We start from the raw sequence: 18,853 nt of genomic DNA, 5'->3' as shown, positions 1-18,853 counted from the left end.
TTGTTGCCTTATTAAAAATGGTTTTCACATGGAATTGGAAAAAATACAAAAAAATTTTAAAAAGATGTGATTGAATCAGTTGCACATTTTATATTTTCCTTGGGATCATGAATGAATCTAAAAAAGTCATGCATGGTCCAGCCTTCTAATTTTAGGCATCATTCCTTAAAGTAACTCTAAAACATTGTCGTTTTTATTTCTTTTCTTAAACCAGCCTAGGAAAGGCAGCTAGGTGGTGCAGTAGATAAGGCACCGGCCCTGGAGTCAGGAGGACCTGAGTTTAACTCTGGCCTCAGACACTTAATAGCTGTGTGACCCTGGGCAAGTCACTTAACCCTGTTGGCCTCAGTTTCCCCATCTGTAAAATGAGCCGCAGAAGGAAATGACAACCCACTTCAGTATCTTTGCCAAGAAAACCCCAAATGGGGCCACAAAGAGTCAGACATGATGAGAATAACAATTCTAGGAAAATTATTCCATATTGTCCCTTGGGAAATCATTTACCTAAAATTAGACTCTTGAAGTCATTGTTCATGTGCATTCTTCAAGTTATTTTAAAAAATACTCAAATTCTCAAAATAATAATAATAAAAATAAGGTTGTTGCCTTCCTGATTTGGGGGAGACAGTAAAAAGTGATTTGGCTGTTATGCCTCAGGATTGTTGCAGGATAAGGCTTAATTGAACCAAAGACCAGGCATTGGCCCCCTCCCCAGTCACTTGCTTGCTGTGGCACAGTTGGAGTGAAGGTTCCTGGGTCCCTGCCCCTTATTCCTCATTCCTTATTAGTCAATTCAGAGAATACCCTCATTTCGGGGTCTAGACTATCCCAACTGCGTTGATCTGGCGGTCTGCTAATAATGCCAACTCAGCACTTTGCCTGAAATTCTGTAGAAGTTTGAACCCTGAGTGGTGTGGGGGCTTTGGACGGGAGGGCATATCTTTGTGTCAGGCCTGCTCATGCAGCTGGTTACAGTGGTGGGTTGTGCTCCATTGGCATCCTGCCCTCCTGGTGTGGCAGTGCAGTTCTTCAGGAGCAGCTTCCTTCCCCTTTGCTCTGTACTTTGAAATTTTTTGTAGCATTGTGGTCTGCGTTTATATGGCACACATCTGACACTTTGCATGATTTTATCTGTACATATTGTTGTGTTTTTCATATGCATTCCTTTCTAGGATGCCTTGACATCCCTGCCTTGAGAGATAGAAAGAATACTAGAAACTATCCCAGACAGGGGCTTTTATCTTCATTTGAATCGTGGATGCCTTGGGTAGTCTGGGGAAGCCTTTGGCCCTCTTAGGAGGATTATTTTTATATGAAGGAAATGAAATATGTTTAATATGATTGGACATGTATAGCCATCTTGGGGAGTGGGGAGGGGAGGGAGAAAAAATTTGGACCTCAAAATCTTATAGAAGTGAATATTGAAAACTATCTTTATATGTAATTGGAAAAATAAAATACTATTAGGTAGGAAAAAGGAAGGAAATAATAAATTTGAATTAGAGGTTAGTGAAAATAACAATGGAGTTTTTCTCATCCAAAGTAAAGGACCCCCTAAATTCTATCTGAGGACTTCGTAGTCCATGGACCGCAGGTTAAGAGCCTCAGACTTGTCCAAGCCTATTGTGTGGCCTGGAGGGCAGGTGACTTGCCCAAGATCACATAGTGAATTGGAGGCAGGTCAGCAGCCCCTTAAACTCCATTCATCCCTACCCTCATCCCTGGGCAGAGGTCTCTTCCAACTGGCGGCGTCTTGCAGGGAGGTACTGAAGCCACTAGGTGGCAGCAGGAAGCAGTAATTTGCAAAGAAGTTGGACATTGTTATCTATTGACTGAAATGAAGACAATTCTTTCAGTGCTGCTGGAGAAAAGAATCTTCTGCTCCTGGGTCTTATTTCCTTGGAATCTCCCGACGAAGTGCAAGAGGCTGTTGAGGACCAGAGCCAAGATGGCGATGATGTAGCCCCAGCCCAGGTGGCATCGGCCGCCGCTGTACACAGAGGAAGGGCCGCAGGAGTCCCGAGCCACCTGGGAGGCCAGGTTGAACGGGAAAAGCAACAGGCCCAGAAGAGTGGTGGTGACTGGAGGGAGAGAAGAGGAAGAAGGCCGTCTTTACTGGATTGCTAAACACCATTAGCTTGTAGCTCCTTGAGGGCAGGGGCTGTCTCTTGCCTTTTTGTGTGCCCAGGGTTTAGCACATTGGACTGCATGAATATTGAGTGATACAAATATAAAAACAAGACAGGCTCTTTCCTTCAGGGAGCTTAGATACTAACAGGGCCGGCTCCATGATTCTGCTAGTCTCTGATGGCCTATGAAAGGTAGATTTGAGAAATCTTCTGGTCCAATATTATTATTTTACGGATGGGGAAACTGAGTCACAGAGAGATGTGACTTCTCCATGTAAAAATGGGAGCATATAGTCACACATCTATGACTGGAGAGAACCCCAGAAGCCACCAAGTCCAACATTCTCATTTGACAGATGGGGAAAGTGAGGCAGTGGGAAAGGGGGGAAGGGTGTGAAATGACTCTCCCAAAGTCACTCAGAGAGTAATAGGGAAGCTGGAATTTGAACACGGGTCATCTGATGTCCAAATCCAGAACTCTTTCTGCTAGATTTTGGGAAGGTCAGTCTTTTCATCTGACTTTGTCAGCCTAGAGTCAGGAGTTTGCTCAGCCAGAAATACAGTCCTGAGTGGTCAAGGGACTCACCAGATGCTGCTTGTATGTACCGGATAGGGATGCGCCCTTTCACGGGGCAGAAGTCCTCAGGGAGGACAGTCCAGGAGAGGAGGAGCAGGGCCCACAAGGCCAGCAGGACCCAGCCTCCAAGAAGCAGCGCAGCTGAGGCCTGAAGAAGAGAAAGAGGAGGATGGAGACCCCAGAAACCACAAAAGCCTCTGTTTCCAGTTCAGCCACTAATAATCATAACTTCCCTTTGTACAATGCCCTGGAAAAAGAGACCGGGTCAGGTCATCTGCTGTGTGGGACTCATTTGCTTTTGGTGTGAAATGAAGGTCTTTTCAAGCTGAAACACTCTAGCAGGGAGGAAAAGAAACCTACTGTCCAGTGTCCCTTCCTCCTGAGCCAGTTGTAATATGTTTTGACTTTTTGGAGGGAGGAAGGCAGGGCAATTGGGGTTAGGTGACTGGCCCAAGGTCACACAGCTAATAAATGTGTCAAGTGTCTGAGGCTGGATTTGAACTCAGGTCCTCCTGCCTCCAGGGCTGGTGCTCTGCTCACTGCACCACCTAGCTGCCCCCTAGTTGTGATAGGAATAGACAGGCAGTATTGGTATTGTTTTTGAAAAGATCACTGGAATGGGAGTCTGGAGGCCTGGGTTCATCTCTCAGCTTGGTCACTTGCTGTGTGACCTTAGGCAAATCACATGCTCTCTGGGTTTCAGCAGTGGGCCTAGACCTCTTCCAGTCCAAAATCCTAGGACCCCGAAAGATCTCAGATCTCCTCTGGCTTTGTAATTCACCTCCCAGATTCCCCATCTGCAAAATGGGGGTCAATCAATCTATCGGGAGGCATTTATTAAGCACCTCTTGTGTGCCAGGTGACAGGATGCAAAGCCTGCCCTCCAGGAGAGTATCCTCCCAGGGGAGATGCTTTTGAAGGCCTACCTCTCAGGGTGGCTGTGAGCCAGTCCTTCTGGGAAGTGATAGGGAAGTGTGGATGATCTTTTGGGTTGTAGCATCTAGAAGGCCCCCTCTTACACTGCCCATGTGTTACTGAGGACCGATGCTGGTGGAAATGTCAGATTGCTGGGGAATCCCTTGGGGAAAAGGCCCCACTTCTTATCACCATAAACTTTTTGTCTTTTTTTGCCTTTGAATTCCTATTGCCCAGCAGCCTGCCCGGCACATAGTCAGTCCTTAACAAAAGTCTGTCGATTTCCTGATTGACTGGGCTGGGCTGTGCCTCTAGAGACAGCGAAGTAGCAAGGAATGCATGGAGTGCTAGGCCTGGAGGCAGGAAGTCCTGAGTTCAAATGTGACTTCTGGTACTCACTAGTCTGGGCTACTAGGTGACCCTGGGCAAGTCACTTAGCCTCCCTCTGTTTCAGTGTCCTCACCTGTACACTAGGAATCATAATAACCCCCACTTCCCAGGGATATTGGGAGGATCAATGATGTATTTGTAAAGTGTTTAACACAGTGCTTGGCACATAGCAGGTGATTATTAAATGCTTGTTTCCTTCCTTCCTTCTTCCTTCCCTCCTCCTTTCTTCTCCCTACCTCCTTCCTTCCTTCCCGCTTCCCTCTCTTCTCCTTTCCTCTCTCTTTCCCTCCATTCCTCCCTTCCTTCCCTCCCTCCTTTCTCTCCCTCTCTTTCTTCCTCCCTTCCTTCTTTTCTTCCCTCCCTTTCCTTCCTTCCCTCTTTCCTTCCCTCCCTATTCTTCCTTCCTTCCTTCCCTCCCTCCCTTTCCTCCCTTCCTTCTTTTCCTCCCTCCCTTTCTTTCCTTCCTTCCCTCCCTCCCTCCATCTCTCCCTCTTTCTTTTCTTCCTTCTTTCCTTCTATTCTTCCTTCCTTCCTTTCTTCCTTCCCTCCCTATTCTTCCTTCCCTCCCTCCCTTCCTTCCTTCTTTTCCTCCCTCTCTTTCCTTCCTTTCTTCTTTTCCCCCTCCATTTCCTTCCTTCCTCTCTTCCTTTCCTCCCTTTCTTCCCTCCTTCCTTCCCTCCCTATTCTTCCTTCCCTCCCTCCCTCCCTTTCCTTCCTTCCTTCCTTCTTTCCTTCCTTCCCTCCCTCTTTCTTTTCTTCCTTCCTTCTTCTATTCTTCTTTCCTTCCCTCATTTGCTTCCACCCTCCTTCCCTTCTGGAGGACAGCCACCAGGCTTTGCCTCAAACAATCACTACCTTCCAGGCCAGGTCAGGCATGTCCTCCAGGGTCCTATAAGCCATGCAGGTCTGGTTCCAGTCATTACCCTCAGGCCAGGAGCATGAGGCAAAGAGTCCAAAAGAAAAAAGATCACTTTGGAACCAGGCAGGGGAGACTAGACCACAGGCAGAGATGAAGACCAAGGAGAAAGCCAGGGCTGAGCCCACACTGTCCCCACCGTTCCTCATGGAGAGTTCCAGGCATCAGGGCCTCAACACCTGCTGTGCACATGGGACATACAGGGGGCTTCTCCCTGATAAATTAGGCCTTTTATTTTGGAGACTGTCGTGGCCCCTCTCTGGACCTCGAGGTCACCTGTAAAACAAGAAGTCTCAGGGAAATTATGTCTAAAGACCTAAGTGGCTTTTAGCTTTGTCTTCCAAGGTGCCAACAGCTCTGACATCCCTGTTCTGAGGCCCCTCCCAGCTCTGCCAACCCCTGTTCTAAGGCCCCTCTCAGCCCTCACATCCCCGTTCCAAGGTCCCACTCAGTTCTGCCCTTCTCCGTCCATGCTTCCTCCCCAATGTTGTCTGGTGATGAGCTGCTTCTAAACTTAGCCAGGCTGGTCCTCATTGGACAATCCTCACCCAGCCCACTCTCTACATCTTTCCAGCTTAGAAGGACCTGCTAAATTTTTGCTCTGCAGGTGCGGGCCTGGAGAACCCAGAGACAGAGCCATAAGACGTGATGATGAGGTAGTGCTGGAGGGAAGATCACAGACACACTTAATCAACTTAATCAACAGGCATTTATTAAGCACCTACTATGTGCTAGGTACATTTCAGGGTCCTTAGAATGAAACTAATCTGAATTTCTGTAAGCTCACATACACACAGGTCCACCTCCGTATTACTTATGAATGTCTTCTTTCCTCCTTTGAAAAATGTTGTGGTTAAACTAGGTCATGGAGATTTATAGCTGGAATACACCTTAGAAACCATCTAATCTGAGGGTTCTTACCTGAGGTCCATGGACCCTCCATGGGGGGGATCTTAGGGGATCTATGCCAGGTGGCACAGTGGATACAGCATAGGGCCCAGAGTTAGGAGGATCTGACCCCAGATACTTACTAGATGTGTGACCCTGGGCAAGTCACCGAACAGCTTTTGGCCTCAGTTTCCTCATCTGTAAAACCAGATTGATAACAGCACACCTACTTTGTAGGGTTATGGTGACGATCAAAAGATATAGATGTAAAGTGTCAAATTCTATATGATTGCTAGTTATTATCATTATTTCAGACCCACATAGCTTCTCATTTTCTCCTTAGCTACAGTCCCAGAAAAAGAACAGCTAGATGGAAGGAGCAAAATATCACCTCTGCCATTTACCAGCTGTTTGATCTTGGCCAAGTCAATTCCCTTCTCCGGGACTCAGTTTCCCCAACTGTAAAATATGAGGTTGGAGTAGATAACTTCTAAGGGACCTTCCAGATCTAAATTCTGTAATTAGCTCCGCAGGCCGCAGTCTAAGAAAGTGAAGAGTTGAATAGGGGTTACCTTAGAGCATGTCATGTTGGCATCGATTTCTCTGTTCTATTTCCAGGTATTATCCTCCAAGGAGAAAGCTGGCCACTCATCCTAGTCCCTGCGGCCCTGTCTTCGGGAAGGCATGTTCTGTCCTTCCTGTTCTAAAGAGCAGAATTTCTACCCAACCAAAGGCCCCTCTAATCTTATCACCCTCATCACATGAGGGTGGAGGCAGACCTGGTCACACGTGAGGCGATTCTTAAAGGGCCAACACAAATGAAGGCGTTCAACCAACCCAATGGCCTCATATCTTTCATGGGGTCATAGATTTAGAGCTGAAAAGGCTCCTTCAAGGTCATCTGGTCTGGAAGAATTAAGTGCCCGGCCCATAATACCACCAAGTATGGCCCAAACCAGATTGAAGCAGAGTTCCTATTTGATTTTAATAACAATGCAGTAATAAAATATGTATATTAGATGCATCATATAATAAAAATCATATGTATATATACAAACATATACACATATAAACAATAAATGTATATGTGTATATATGTATGTATATGTGTGTATATAGTTATATATACATACACACCGTGCGGTGTGTGTGTGTGTGTGTGTGTGTGTGTATATATAGGTATAAATGTATGTTTGTATATATATGTGTGTGTGTGTGTGTATAGCCATAGATGAAGATAGAAAGAGACAGAGACAGAGATGGGGTGTGTGTGTGTGTGTGTGTGTGTGTGTGTGTGTGTGTGTGTGTTTCCAAGTCAATATGTTGCCTTGAAGGCAGCTAGGTGGCGCCACAGTGCATGGAGAGCTGGGCCTGGAGTCAAGAAGACTCATCTTCCTGAGTTCAGACACTCACTAGCTCTGTGATCCTGGGCAAGTCACTTTACCCTGTTTGCCTCAGTTTCCTCATCTGTAAAATGAGCTGGAGAAGGAAATGGCAAACCCCTCCAGTATCTCTGCCAAGAAAACCCCAAACGGGGTCAGAAAGAGTCAGAAACAGCTGAACAACAACATGGATTCAGATACAGTTTAGTGGCTCTCATTTTCAATGAGTTTACCACCACTGATCTAGTCTAACCTTTCTCCTTCTACCAAACATAGAGGAGGTAGAGACTATGACCAAGCCACACATGTGAAGGTAGAGCTGGGGGAGCCTATGGTGATGCTGCAGAACCCTGCACCCAGTCTAGCCCAGTCTAGAGAAATTTTGGATATTGAGCCTAGAAAAGGACTGTCACGGGCGAGAGGGATTGGGCTAGTTGTGTCTGGCACCCCAGGCCAAACGGGTGGCAGCTGCGACAGAAGCAGAGTTGGGCTTAACATTAGGAAGACCTTCCTACCAGTTGGAGCGATCCCAACATGAATGGCCATTGGCTCTCCCGCTCATCTGAGGTCTGGCCAGGTGACTGCCCATTGGAGTGTTCTTCGTGGCATGGTCTTGTCTTATTTGGCCTCTGAAGTCTCTTCCATCTCCAAGATCCAGGGTTCTCTGGATGCTCACAGTTATTTAAATGACCTCAGAATCTCAGATCAGCAGAAACAACCACGTCTAATAAAACCCTTGAGAATGAAGGAGGCGGTGAAGCATGGTGGAAGGAGCTCTATCTTTAGAGTTAAAAGATCTGGCTTCAGATGTTGGCCACGTCTCAGCCTTCTGAGCCTTCGGGCTGCCATCTGTAAAATGGGGGCGATGGTGGTGGTGATGATAATCCTTGTATCATGTATCTCACAAGGTTATGAGGAAAGGTCTTGTGAAGTCTTCATGTGGTAGCTACATGGTACAGTGCATAGATTGCTGGTCCTGGACTCAGAAGGACCTAAAGTCAAATCCCACCACAGACACCCAGGATCTGCGTGACCCTGGGCAAGTCACTTAACCTCTAAATCTCAATTTCCTCATCTGTAAAACAGGAAAGATCATAACATCTCACAGGGGTGTGGGGGTCAAATGAGATACAATATATACAGCGCCTCGCTGGTGTAGTAAGGGGTGGCTGGTGTGTGACTCGCAGGGAGGCAAGAATAGACATCTCCGGCGTCTCCTCCATCTCCCTCTCTTCCCTAAGGGAGATTTGGATTCCTGCTAGAGAAGGGGAAGCTGGAGGCTGGGACCAGGCACAGCCACCATTCTGCTCTCCTCAGAAAGAGGAAGTATCTGCTAGAATTCTGTCTGTCTTCTCCCTTAAAAATTATTAGTCTAGGAGATGTAATTTTCAGGGTCAAGCTAATCTCCCACCAACTGTCCTTTAATGGGGAAGAAGGGGCTCAAGATTTCCATTCAAGGCTTGAATTCTGTCCCACCAAATAGCAATTCCACAATGGAAACACACACACCAAATAACAAAGAAACTCATCTGTGCAGGTTGATAGCAAACCAGAAAACATAGAAAAATATCCATATTCAGATATATAAGCTGACATTACAAACTGAAGGATCCCTTCCATTACGGGGGGGGGGAGAGAGAGAGAGAGAGAGAAGAAGAGAGAGAAGAAGAGAGAGAGAGAGAGAGGAGAAGAAGAAGAAGAAGAAGAAGAAGAAGAAGAAGAAGAAGAAGAAGAAGAAGAAGACAAAGAAGATGAAGAAGACGAAGAAGGAGGAGGAGGAGAGGAGAAGAAGAAGGAGGAGAAGGAGGAGGAGGAGGAGGAGGACCTAGATCTCACGAAGGGGAATATTTCCTGAAGTGTAGCAAGCTGGGGATAGGGACGTGATAGAGAGTGCCAGCTCTTCTCATTCTGGCTTCTTCCCAGAGACTTTCTCTCCCTTCAGAATACTAAAGAGAGGCTGGCATCAAGGATCTTCTCTCTCAAAGCTGGAGACTAGAATTCAAAGAGACTTAAACTCCTTTCTCTCACACTCTCACCGACTCCACCCACCCCTCACACAGGCAAGGAGCATTGAGTAATCACTCCCTATCAGTGAGGACAGAGTCCCATGCAACTGCCCCTTGGAACCAAAGGTTACACTATTGTTTATTATTATCACCTTAAATCAATATAGAACTATCAGTGGTTGTTAAGTCAATTTATAAGTTTATGATACGCCTACTATGTGCCAGCCATTGTTCTGGGAATGCAAAGACAAAATGAAGTAGTTCTGGCTCTTGAAGAGCTTACTTTCTATAGGACACATGAACATATATAAGTAAATATAAACCATATTCAGAATAAATCACAGAAACTGAGAGCAGGAAGTGGACCTAAGCAGCCATCTAGCCTGCATGTTAAAGGAATCTCCTCTATTTCCTCTTCCATAAAATGAAGGGCACATAATCACGTCCAAGGTCCCTTCCAACCCTGGTCTTCACTGAGGTGGCACATTATAGCTGATGAAGCATTAGTCTTGAAATCTGGAAGACTTGGGTTCCAACCCAGCCTTTGACACTCAGTAGCTGGGTAACCGTGTTCAAGTCTGTTCTCTGCCCTTCGCTGCCTTAATTTACTCATTCCTAAAATGGGGATAATAATGCCATAGTACCTGCCCCACTGGGTCATCTTGATGATTAAATGATATGATATGTTAAGTACTTCACCAATCTTAAGGAGCAAGAGGAGTGCCAGCTGTTCTCAACACACCAGCCTGACTCACCAGGATGCAGCAGCTCCCTAGTTACTGGTATCTTACCATTTGGTAGTTAGCAGATGCTTCAGTAGGAAGCATGACGTCGCAACTAAAACAAGCGTCATTCCGCCCATCTGCATGGTCTGTCTCTCTTGCCATTCTCTTAATGGGTGAGAGCTTCTCCTAGAGCTCATACAGTCCTGCAGGAAGCTGGCATTGGGCGCGTATCCGTGCTTTGGACAGGATGTGCTGAATCTTGTCCATGTTCCCCAGGGAGCTCTCACTCCTACAAAGGAGGCACCTTAAATAAACAGGAGAATGCTTAGGGAAGCTAGGCAATGCCATAGTGCACAGAGCACTGGGCCTGGAGTTAAGAAGACTCATCTTCCTGAGTTCAAATCTAGCCTCAGACATATAACAGCTGTGACCCTGGGCAAGTCACTTCACCCTGTTTGTCTCAGTTTCCTCATCTGTGAAACAAGCTGCAGAAGGAAATGGAAAATCACTCCAGTATCTCTGCCAAGAAAACCCCCAATAGGGTGGTGGTGAGTCAAACATAAAAAGACTCAACCACCTCATCTATAAAGTGGGGCTAATAATGAGTTCCAATCTCCCAGGGTTATTGTAAGGATCAAACAAGATAATTTTTTGTAAAGTGCTTTGTTTGAATATCTTAACACCCTATGCCAATGCTATTAAAGGCCAGATATCTGGTGAGGTTGCCGTTTTATCATCAGTGAATACAAACTTGGTGTATCTAGACCATCAAGAACATCACAATTCGATTCGGGAAATGGCAGCTTGCCTTGGCTTTTCTCACTGGTCCTTGCGGGATTTGGACTATGAGGGTAGAAAACAGAAATGGATGAATATGGTGGGGAGAAGAAAGAGGATAGCCTGGTTATGTGGCAGCATTTTCTCTGGCCAGCCAAATAGAATATAAGCTCCTTAAGGGAAAGGATGGGTTTCATTTTGCATTGGTATTCTCAATGCTGGCTTAATAAATCCTTGTTCATTGGTTGGCGGGTTATCTTCTTTGAGCTTGGTGCTAATGAGGCAACAGTTGGGTTCTGTCCCTACTGAAGGCAATTCACATGCTCACTCAGTGAGCATATATTAGGGTCCTACTGTGTGGTAGGCACTGTACTAGATATGGAGTATAGACAAAGGACCAATGAGTTTCACTCTTTACCAAGGGCTCAGGAAGCACACCTAACTCTCCCAACTCCTTTGTAAATACATATCCTTGGTCATAAAGTCCTTTGCTTGGAAACCATCAGGGAGGAAGAATCCACTGGTTCCCAAGACATTCCATCTCACTTTGGAATAACTCTGTCATATATGCCCCCCTTTTTTTACTCTTATCCAGCTGCCTCCTTGCCTCAGGTCCTCATCACCTCTTGCCTGGAACCTAATTGTTCTTGCTAACTTAAGAGTCTCCCCTTTCCAATCTGTTCTCCACCTTGCTTCCAGAGCTTTCTTTGTTTGTTTGAGGCAATTGGGGTTAAGTGACTTGCCCAGGGTCACATAGCTTGGTGTCTGAGGGTGGATTTGAATTCAGGTCCTCAGGTCCTTCTGACTCCAGGGCTGGTGCTCTATCCACTGTACCACCAAAAATGTGTATGTCTCATTCTTCTCTGAGTCCACCACCCTATCTGCTAGGATAGGCAAGATAGTTCTTAGTCAGTCCTTTGGAATCATGCTTGGTCCTGGCATTGATCTCAGAGTCCTTAAGACATTCTGAGCAGCTTGTCTTTATGTTGTTGTGTACCCTTCATCCAAAGCACATTGGTCCGAGACTCTCCAATAAGGGGTGGAGATGTATGCCTAGCCCTGCATGAGAAGGGGGGCTGAGCTGGTGAGATATCTTTCCAAAGCATAGATATTCAATTGCTGAATAAACTCCAGTGACTTCCTACCTTTTGAATCAAGTACCAACTCTGCTGTCTTTTAAAGCCTGGTTCTAACTCACCTTTCCAATGTAATTATACCTTATTCTCTTTTGTGCATTCTTTGGCCAGTGAAGAACTAGGCACTTGGAATGTGACTATCTCTGCTGGGCCAGGCTGGGCATAGATATGCTGCTTGGTCATGCTCTCTGTCACCGTCTCCTGGCTCAGCTGCAATCTTTGGCTAGGATACTGCCAGGCCTTTTCAGAAAGAGCCAGAACTCTTCCTCTAAGACAAGGGAGAACCTTTCTGATTCTGTTCTTTTGTAGGCTTGGGTCTGGGGGCTAGCATCTCCTAAGCACCAAGACTCAAGCTCCCCTCTGACCTACTCACTTGACAGAAAGTAGGGTTTTGGAAAGCCACGTCCTTGGGTTTTCTTCTCAGGCTGTGTGTCCCCCAAGACAAGCAAATGTCTCCATTGGCCATGTGCTCCTGAGACAACATTGCTGATTGCTAATGATAAACTATTCATCGGCTGACAGGTACATTGTACAGTTTGTACAGGTAATATGCTCTGCCAAAGACGCAAGTAACCTCCCAAGAGTCAGGAGTGTCCTCAAAAGCTTGGTTCTTCCTCCATGACTGGCTCTCTTTTCCTCTGCCTTTTTTTGAGGGTGGGGGAAGGCAGGACAACTGGGGTTAAGTCACTTACCCAAGATCACACAGCTAGTAAGTGTGTCAAGTGTCTGAGGTCACATTTGAACTCAGGTCCTCCTGACTCCAGGGCCAGTGCTCTACTCACTGTGCCACCTAGCTGTGCCCCCCTCTGCCTTTTTAGGATCAGCCTCCTTATTTTTAGATCTAAACCCTCCCAGGAAATTGAATGGGTTGAGAAATGGCACCTTGGCCACCCAAGGAGTTGGTCTCCATCACTCCCCAACTGAGTTTCCTGACCCTTTCATATGAACCTCTCAAGGACTCCTGGGCTTTCAAGCTACAAATGGGTTGCTCCAAATCTGATAGCACATTAGGGGATTTAATTAATCAGGGATACCCAAATAACCCTTCTTTCTACCCAAAGTGCTTCGCAAAGCTCCAAGGGCTATAGGATGGCAGCTGTCCTATTCTATTGCAGATGGGAAAATTAAGATCTGGAGACATTCCCTGAATTGCCCAGAATCACATAAGTGGTAGATGGCAAAAGCAGATTATTTGGAAACCAGATCCCTTTTAGGATCTAAACCCATTGTGCTTTCAACCCCACCCTTACTTATTCTCTAAACTCCAAACTCCTGGGACCAGAATCTGGGTGTTCCCAATTCTGGTCTAATGTGTTGTTTCCCGCTTTCCCCCCACCCCTATTCCTCATTGTGTGTCTCCAAGCCTGACTCTCCTGTGAATAATCCTTGGGAAGGAGTCTCTTCCAGTCTCTTCTCCTCTACCCTGAGGACCAGCACTCTGGGCCTCCCCCCTTTATTTCCAAACTAGCCAAGGATTTCTTACCCCTACTGGACTTGCAGGCCCCCAGGGTCCAGTTGCTGCTTTCAGAAACCAAGCCCCGTGACCTTCCTGGCTTGAATTTCTCCTTCCCTTTGAAGGTCACATTTGGACCGGGAGAACTGAACTCACTCCCTGATAAGCCAATGCCAGACTCCTGTGTGTCCTGGCTTGGCCACTTTAAATCAACAAGCCTCCCTGCCCAAGGGGCCCCCCTCAAGGACCTGCTGAGGAAAAGTGCATTGGAACAGCAGGGTTACAGCATTGTGTTAGCTGGAAGAACTCTGTCACCAGGGGCTAAAAGAAGTTTTCTGCTTTCTAAGCACAGAATGGACTATGTCACTTTCCCTGCTTAACAACCTTCAATGGCTCATTACTGCCCCCAGGGTGAAATATAAACTGCTTAGGTTGGCATTTAAATCCCCTCTGTAATATGGCTGCAGCTTGACTTTTCTTTTTTAAAAGTTAATATTTAAAAAAAATTAACAACTTATTTTCTCTCCCTTCCATTTATCCACATCCTCCCCTTCCCACCGCCCAAAAGAACAAAACCCTTATAACAAATATACATAGTCATGCTCAACAAATTCCCACAGTGGTCGAGTCCAAAAATGTGTATGTCTCATTTGGTTCCAAGTCCACCACCCTATCTGTTAGGATAGGTAAACTAGCTCTTCATCAGCCCTTTGGAATCATGCTTGCTCCTGGCATTGATCAGAATCCTTAAGACATTCTGAGCAGCTTGCCTTTACATTGTTGTGTACCCTCGTGCCAAAGCCCATTGGTCTTGGACTCTCTCCTTGTTGGTGGAGATGAATGCCTAGACCTGCATGAGGAGGGTTGAGTTGGTGAGAAGCCAGTTAAATCCAATCTTCACTGGTCTCCTTTGGAGACTGTTCAAGTGAGAGTCCCCATTTTGGACTCTTCTGGGTTGGTCCGCCTTCAAAATTCTTCAAGTCACTTTCAGGGCTTCTGGTTTTCAGCTTCCAGGAAGAAGATGGAAGAGGAAGACTATGGGAAGACATGAGAGAAGCCAGCTGTCTGCATCATGTCCCTGTTCCCAGAGCACTACTCTAGTCTTTGGAGAATTTCTCCTTGGGTGAGATCAAGGACAATTTCTCTGTTGAGCTGAGTTATCTCATCAAAAGAACTCCTTCAACCTGAATTGTTTGGTATAGATTCTCCTATGTATACCTTCTCTGATCTCGGTTTTGCTATGATTTGGATAAATATTATGAGGGTGGAATTGGTATGTGGTTGGAAAGGGGTCATGCCTTGGATAAAGAGCTTGGAGTCTTCCTTCCTCCCAGAAACGACAAAGTGATCAGAAATTAGAATATTCCCTAGATAAACAATATTTAAGGGAGTAGAGAGATATAAGTCTAGCCTGGTACTCCCTCCTTCTGCTGAAGGCATAGTAGCCTTCTGCCCCGACTTCCTATTTCCCCTCCAGGCACGAACCAAAGTCTCCCTTAGAGAAGGGTGGGAGAAGAGGCTAGAGATGCCTATGTTGCCTTCCTTGGAGCCACATAGTGATACCTTTGAAACATGTGGGCCCTCTGCCCACTCCTCTCCCTACTGTTGCTATTTTCTATAAAGTGTTCTCCTGGTTCTGTTCTCCTCACTCTGCATCCATCTAGACAAGGCCAACCAACCTACTTTTTCAGGTTTACTTATCAATGCTATTTCACACATTTTTATGTCTGAGCCAAACTGAACCACTAGCTAATTCACCTGGGCATCTCTGGTCTCTGAGTATTCACACAGGCTGTCCTCCCATGCCTGGAATGCATCCCTACACACCTCTGCCTTTTGGAACTCTTCTTCCCATCAAGGGTCAGCTCAGGCTCACCTCCTACATGAAGCCTTCCCAGATCTCCCACTTGGAACTACTCTTTCTGTCTCTCCTTCCCACCACTTTTGTTGTTCAGTCGTGACCCCATTTGGCAGAGATACTGGAGTGGTTCACCATTTCCTTCTCCAGCTCATTTTACAGATGAGGAAACTGAGGCAAACAGGGTGAAGTGACTTAGCCAGCATCACACAACTAGTAAGGATCTGAGGCTGGATTTTAATTCAGGTCTTCCTGACTCTCTATCCACTGTTACTCCTAGCCTGGCCACCACTCCCTATCTCATATATATTTATCTGCATGTATACGGTATTTTCCCCAGGAGAATATCAACTCCTTCCAAGCAAGGATTTCTTCTTTTTTCCTTCTTTCTTTCCTTCCTTCCTTTCTTTTGTAAGCACAGGCCTAATACACATTCAAATTGATCTGTGACCTCCATGATGTAGATCATAGCCGATCATGTTACATGCCTGCTCATCCTATGTAATTTTTTCCTATATATTTTTGTCATTAGAGGTCCACCTAAAGTGCTGAAGTTTTTCCCTCTCAATTGCTCTTAACATTGAAAGGGTATTTAATGGAAGATGTGGACTGTACCTTGGTTATGCCACATAACCAGCCCATATTTTCTGCTCATTAATTTTTTTAGATGATAACCTTTACTGTCTTCTCCATAATTCCTTGTGTAAAATTTTAAGGCTGCTCCCTTAATTCCTGTTCCCATTCAAGATATGTTCCCAGAGGCACAAATGACTCTGCTTTCCCTCAAGATTCTAGGAGTACTCCTGAGGAATTGTGGTTTCTAACATTGTATCTCATGAGCCCCCATCAATGTGCTCTCCATCATCAATCAGCTAGTTGAATCCATTAATTTTTTTAAAAAAGGATTTACTCACAAGGTATAGTAAGAAAATTTGGTACAAAATATTCCGCCCCCCCAAATATACCTTAAACTAGGGGCACACTCCCTGCTTATACAGTAAGGTCTCTAAAGCGAGTAGTCTCAACCTTAAAGCAAAAGGTAGAGAGAAATGCATATAGAAAACACCTGTGGAAAAGGGTACCTATTGACTCCTGGACCTGGAAGTCCTTTTTTTCCTTTGTGTTTTTCTTTTTCCCCCCTTAGGTATAGCTTTTTACTGAATGATAAGCCCATCTCAGCCTAGAGGATCAATGCCTCTTTTGAGACCACAGCTGGCACTTTCTTACATCGTGATAGGTCTCATCCTCCAAGCTGTTCCTGCACTTGGATGACATTTCTTTCTGCATCTGCTGCTGCCTCCAGTCATGAGCAGGATCTCTGAATCTCAGATTTAGCTGGTCATCCACTGCAAGGCCAGGCTGCTATGCTGCTGGTGGTTCCCTCTCTCCCTTTTCTGCTCAGGTCCTCGGGAAGGAGTAGAAACCAGCTACTGCCCAGCCATTGTGCTGATTCCTCCCTGAGTTCAGCTGCTGCTGAGCTAATAATAATAATAATAATAATAATAATAAATAGTAATAAATAAATAATAAAAATAAATAATAGTAATAATAAACAGTAATTAATAAATAACAGTAATAACAAATAATAGTAATAAATGATAATAAATAATATAGTAATTAATAAATAACAGTAATAATAATAACAAATAATAATAGTAATAATAATGATAGCTAGCACTGAAGGATCTTTAAGGTTTACAAAGTGCTTTACATATGTATCTCATTTGATCCTCACAACAACCCTGGGAAGTAGGTGCTGTCATTTTGCCTTCATTTTATAGAAGAGGAAACTGAGGCAAACTGAGATTGAGTGACTTGCCCAGCGTCATACAGCTAGTGTTTGAGGCAGAATCTGAACTCAGGTCTTCCTGACTCCAAGTCCTGTGCTCTATCCACTGCACCACCTTGAAATGCCTACAAGGTCACTTCTTGGGTAAAGCTCTCTCAAAGCTGCTGCTCAGCCCCTTCCTAACTTTTGGGCCTTTAGCTACCAGCTCTGGTGGACGGCACTTCTGACTCTGGTTGCTGGTGGGTTCTCTGATGAGACCTTTGAATCCCCAGGTCTCACCATATTGCTCTTTGGATACATCCACCTTGGGGTACTCATTGGTCTTGTATCAGAAAAGAACAAACATAAAAGAAATAAATGGACTGGTGGACAGTGGTGGCCAGGGAGTGGAATGTATCCAGCTGCTCTTCCCCACCCAAAAGCTCAAAGCAGCCTTCCTAACAGGAAACCACCGAGAAAAAAAAAAACCCAACCAACCCAGTGATGGGTCAAGTGACACCTTTTGTTTGTATATTCAATTCTACCTCAGCAACTACTGAGTCATCTGTTCTGATTCTGCAGATAAATAGAAGACTTTTCAGCTTGGCAGTGTTAGCACCTCAGCCACTCATGGCTTTCCAAAGTTTCCATGTGATTGGATTGGAAGCAGGCAGAACGTATCTGCACATGCTCCAAGGGCTGGCCCTCATAGGCCAATCCTTCCAGGCTACAATGATCTCTAATGAGTTCCAGTCTTTGCACACCTACCAAGCACCTTATGGTAGGAGCAGCATCTGCTATGTAGGCTAACTTGGTTATTCCTTACAAGGTCCTGAAGCTATCGTCTAGACTTAATTGGTGGAGGGAGCTAAGTAAGGCTTGAAGCACTTAAGAAGCCTCCTACTAGTTAAAAAAAAAAAGCCAGCAAAACAGGCTTTTCAGCAGCCAACCAGCGTAGACAACACAGAGGTAGGGGAAGCTATCCCCAAGTGAATCAATAGTGTTTCCTTGACAAATCTTCCATTCCCTGCTATGGCTAAGGAAAGCTCATTTTGTTAACTCTTGGCTGGCCTGTGATTCTCTCATTTCAATCCAGTCTTGGACCTCAATTACCAGACTGTCTAGCTGCCCACACATTCTGCATTGCCCTCTGAGTGATCATTAGTTTGTTTTTCAAAGACCACAGTGTTCCATGGTTTAAAGACACACAACATCACCAGAAGGATGAGGATATTTGGAAAATGGGCTTTTATTTCAGCATAAAGTTTGGAGACATTAAAATAACTTTGCAATTTCCCAAACCTGTGTATGTCTCTTGCAGAGTACCGCCCCCCCTTCCCCCACCCCTGTCCTCTCTGCTCCAGTCAAATAGACCTACTTACCTGTACATTACATTTCCTCTCCTGCTGCCACATCTTTGCTCAAACTCCTTACCTCTCTCATACCTCAAATGCTCTTTTTATCTATCTCTGAAACCTCAGTTCCCTTCCAAACTTAGCTCAAGTGCCGTCTCCTTCTGGAGACATTTCCTGATTCTTCTGTTTCCTAGTATCCCCCCATGCCCATACCTGCATTCACTTATCTTAGAGCATGTCGTAGCCTAAACGTAGACTGCAAGCATCTTGAGGGCACAACTGTCTCACTTTCGGATTTGTCTTCCCAGAACTCAGCATGGCGTTTTTGCACATAGAAAATGCTTAATAAATGCTTATTAATTGATTATGGTGTATTGATCCAGACTATTGCTAATCCCACTTAGAGGGATGGGGTCTGTGATACCTTTTCAAAGTTTCAGTCACTGCTAAGTATCCTGATTGAATGGTGCCTGTCTTCTCAAATAAACCATTAGACAGGTGTGCCCGCTGTAGCTTTAGGTATCATTGGGATATGATTGTAATGAGCATAGTTGATTGTGCCTTCAGAGCATTGGTAT

General features: G+C 45.3%; 1 protein-coding gene across 2 annotated transcripts; it reads right to left on the bottom strand.

Annotated features, from left to right (window-relative positions):
- Positions 1–1,476: 1,476 nt before the first annotated feature.
- TMEM211 (transmembrane protein 211) lies at positions 1,477–6,521 on the bottom strand. 2 transcript variants are annotated; one of them, XM_036740978.1, is made up of 4 exons: positions 6,388–6,521; positions 4,867–5,203; positions 2,716–2,854; positions 1,477–2,081 (listed from the first exon to the last, which is right to left on the bottom strand). In XM_036740978.1, the coding sequence occupies exons 2-4, from the start codon at positions 5,074–5,076 to the stop codon at positions 1,822–1,824; spliced, it is 609 nt and encodes a 202-aa protein (XP_036596873.1). In that variant the 5' UTR covers positions 5,077–5,203; positions 6,388–6,521; the 3' UTR covers positions 1,477–1,821. The 2 variants fall into 2 exon arrangements, with proteins under 2 accessions (XP_036596873.1, XP_036596874.1); XM_036740979.1 differs by lacking the exon at positions 6,388–6,521 and adding an exon at positions 5,959–6,235.
- Positions 6,522–18,853: the final 12,332 nt, after the last annotated feature.

This window comes from Trichosurus vulpecula, chromosome 1 (genome assembly GCF_011100635.1).
Source record: "Trichosurus vulpecula isolate mTriVul1 chromosome 1, mTriVul1.pri, whole genome shotgun sequence".
In the NCBI taxonomy this organism is placed as follows: Eukaryota; Metazoa; Chordata; class Mammalia; order Diprotodontia; family Phalangeridae; genus Trichosurus; species Trichosurus vulpecula.
This window is presented reverse-complemented; position numbering and strand designations above follow the sequence as displayed.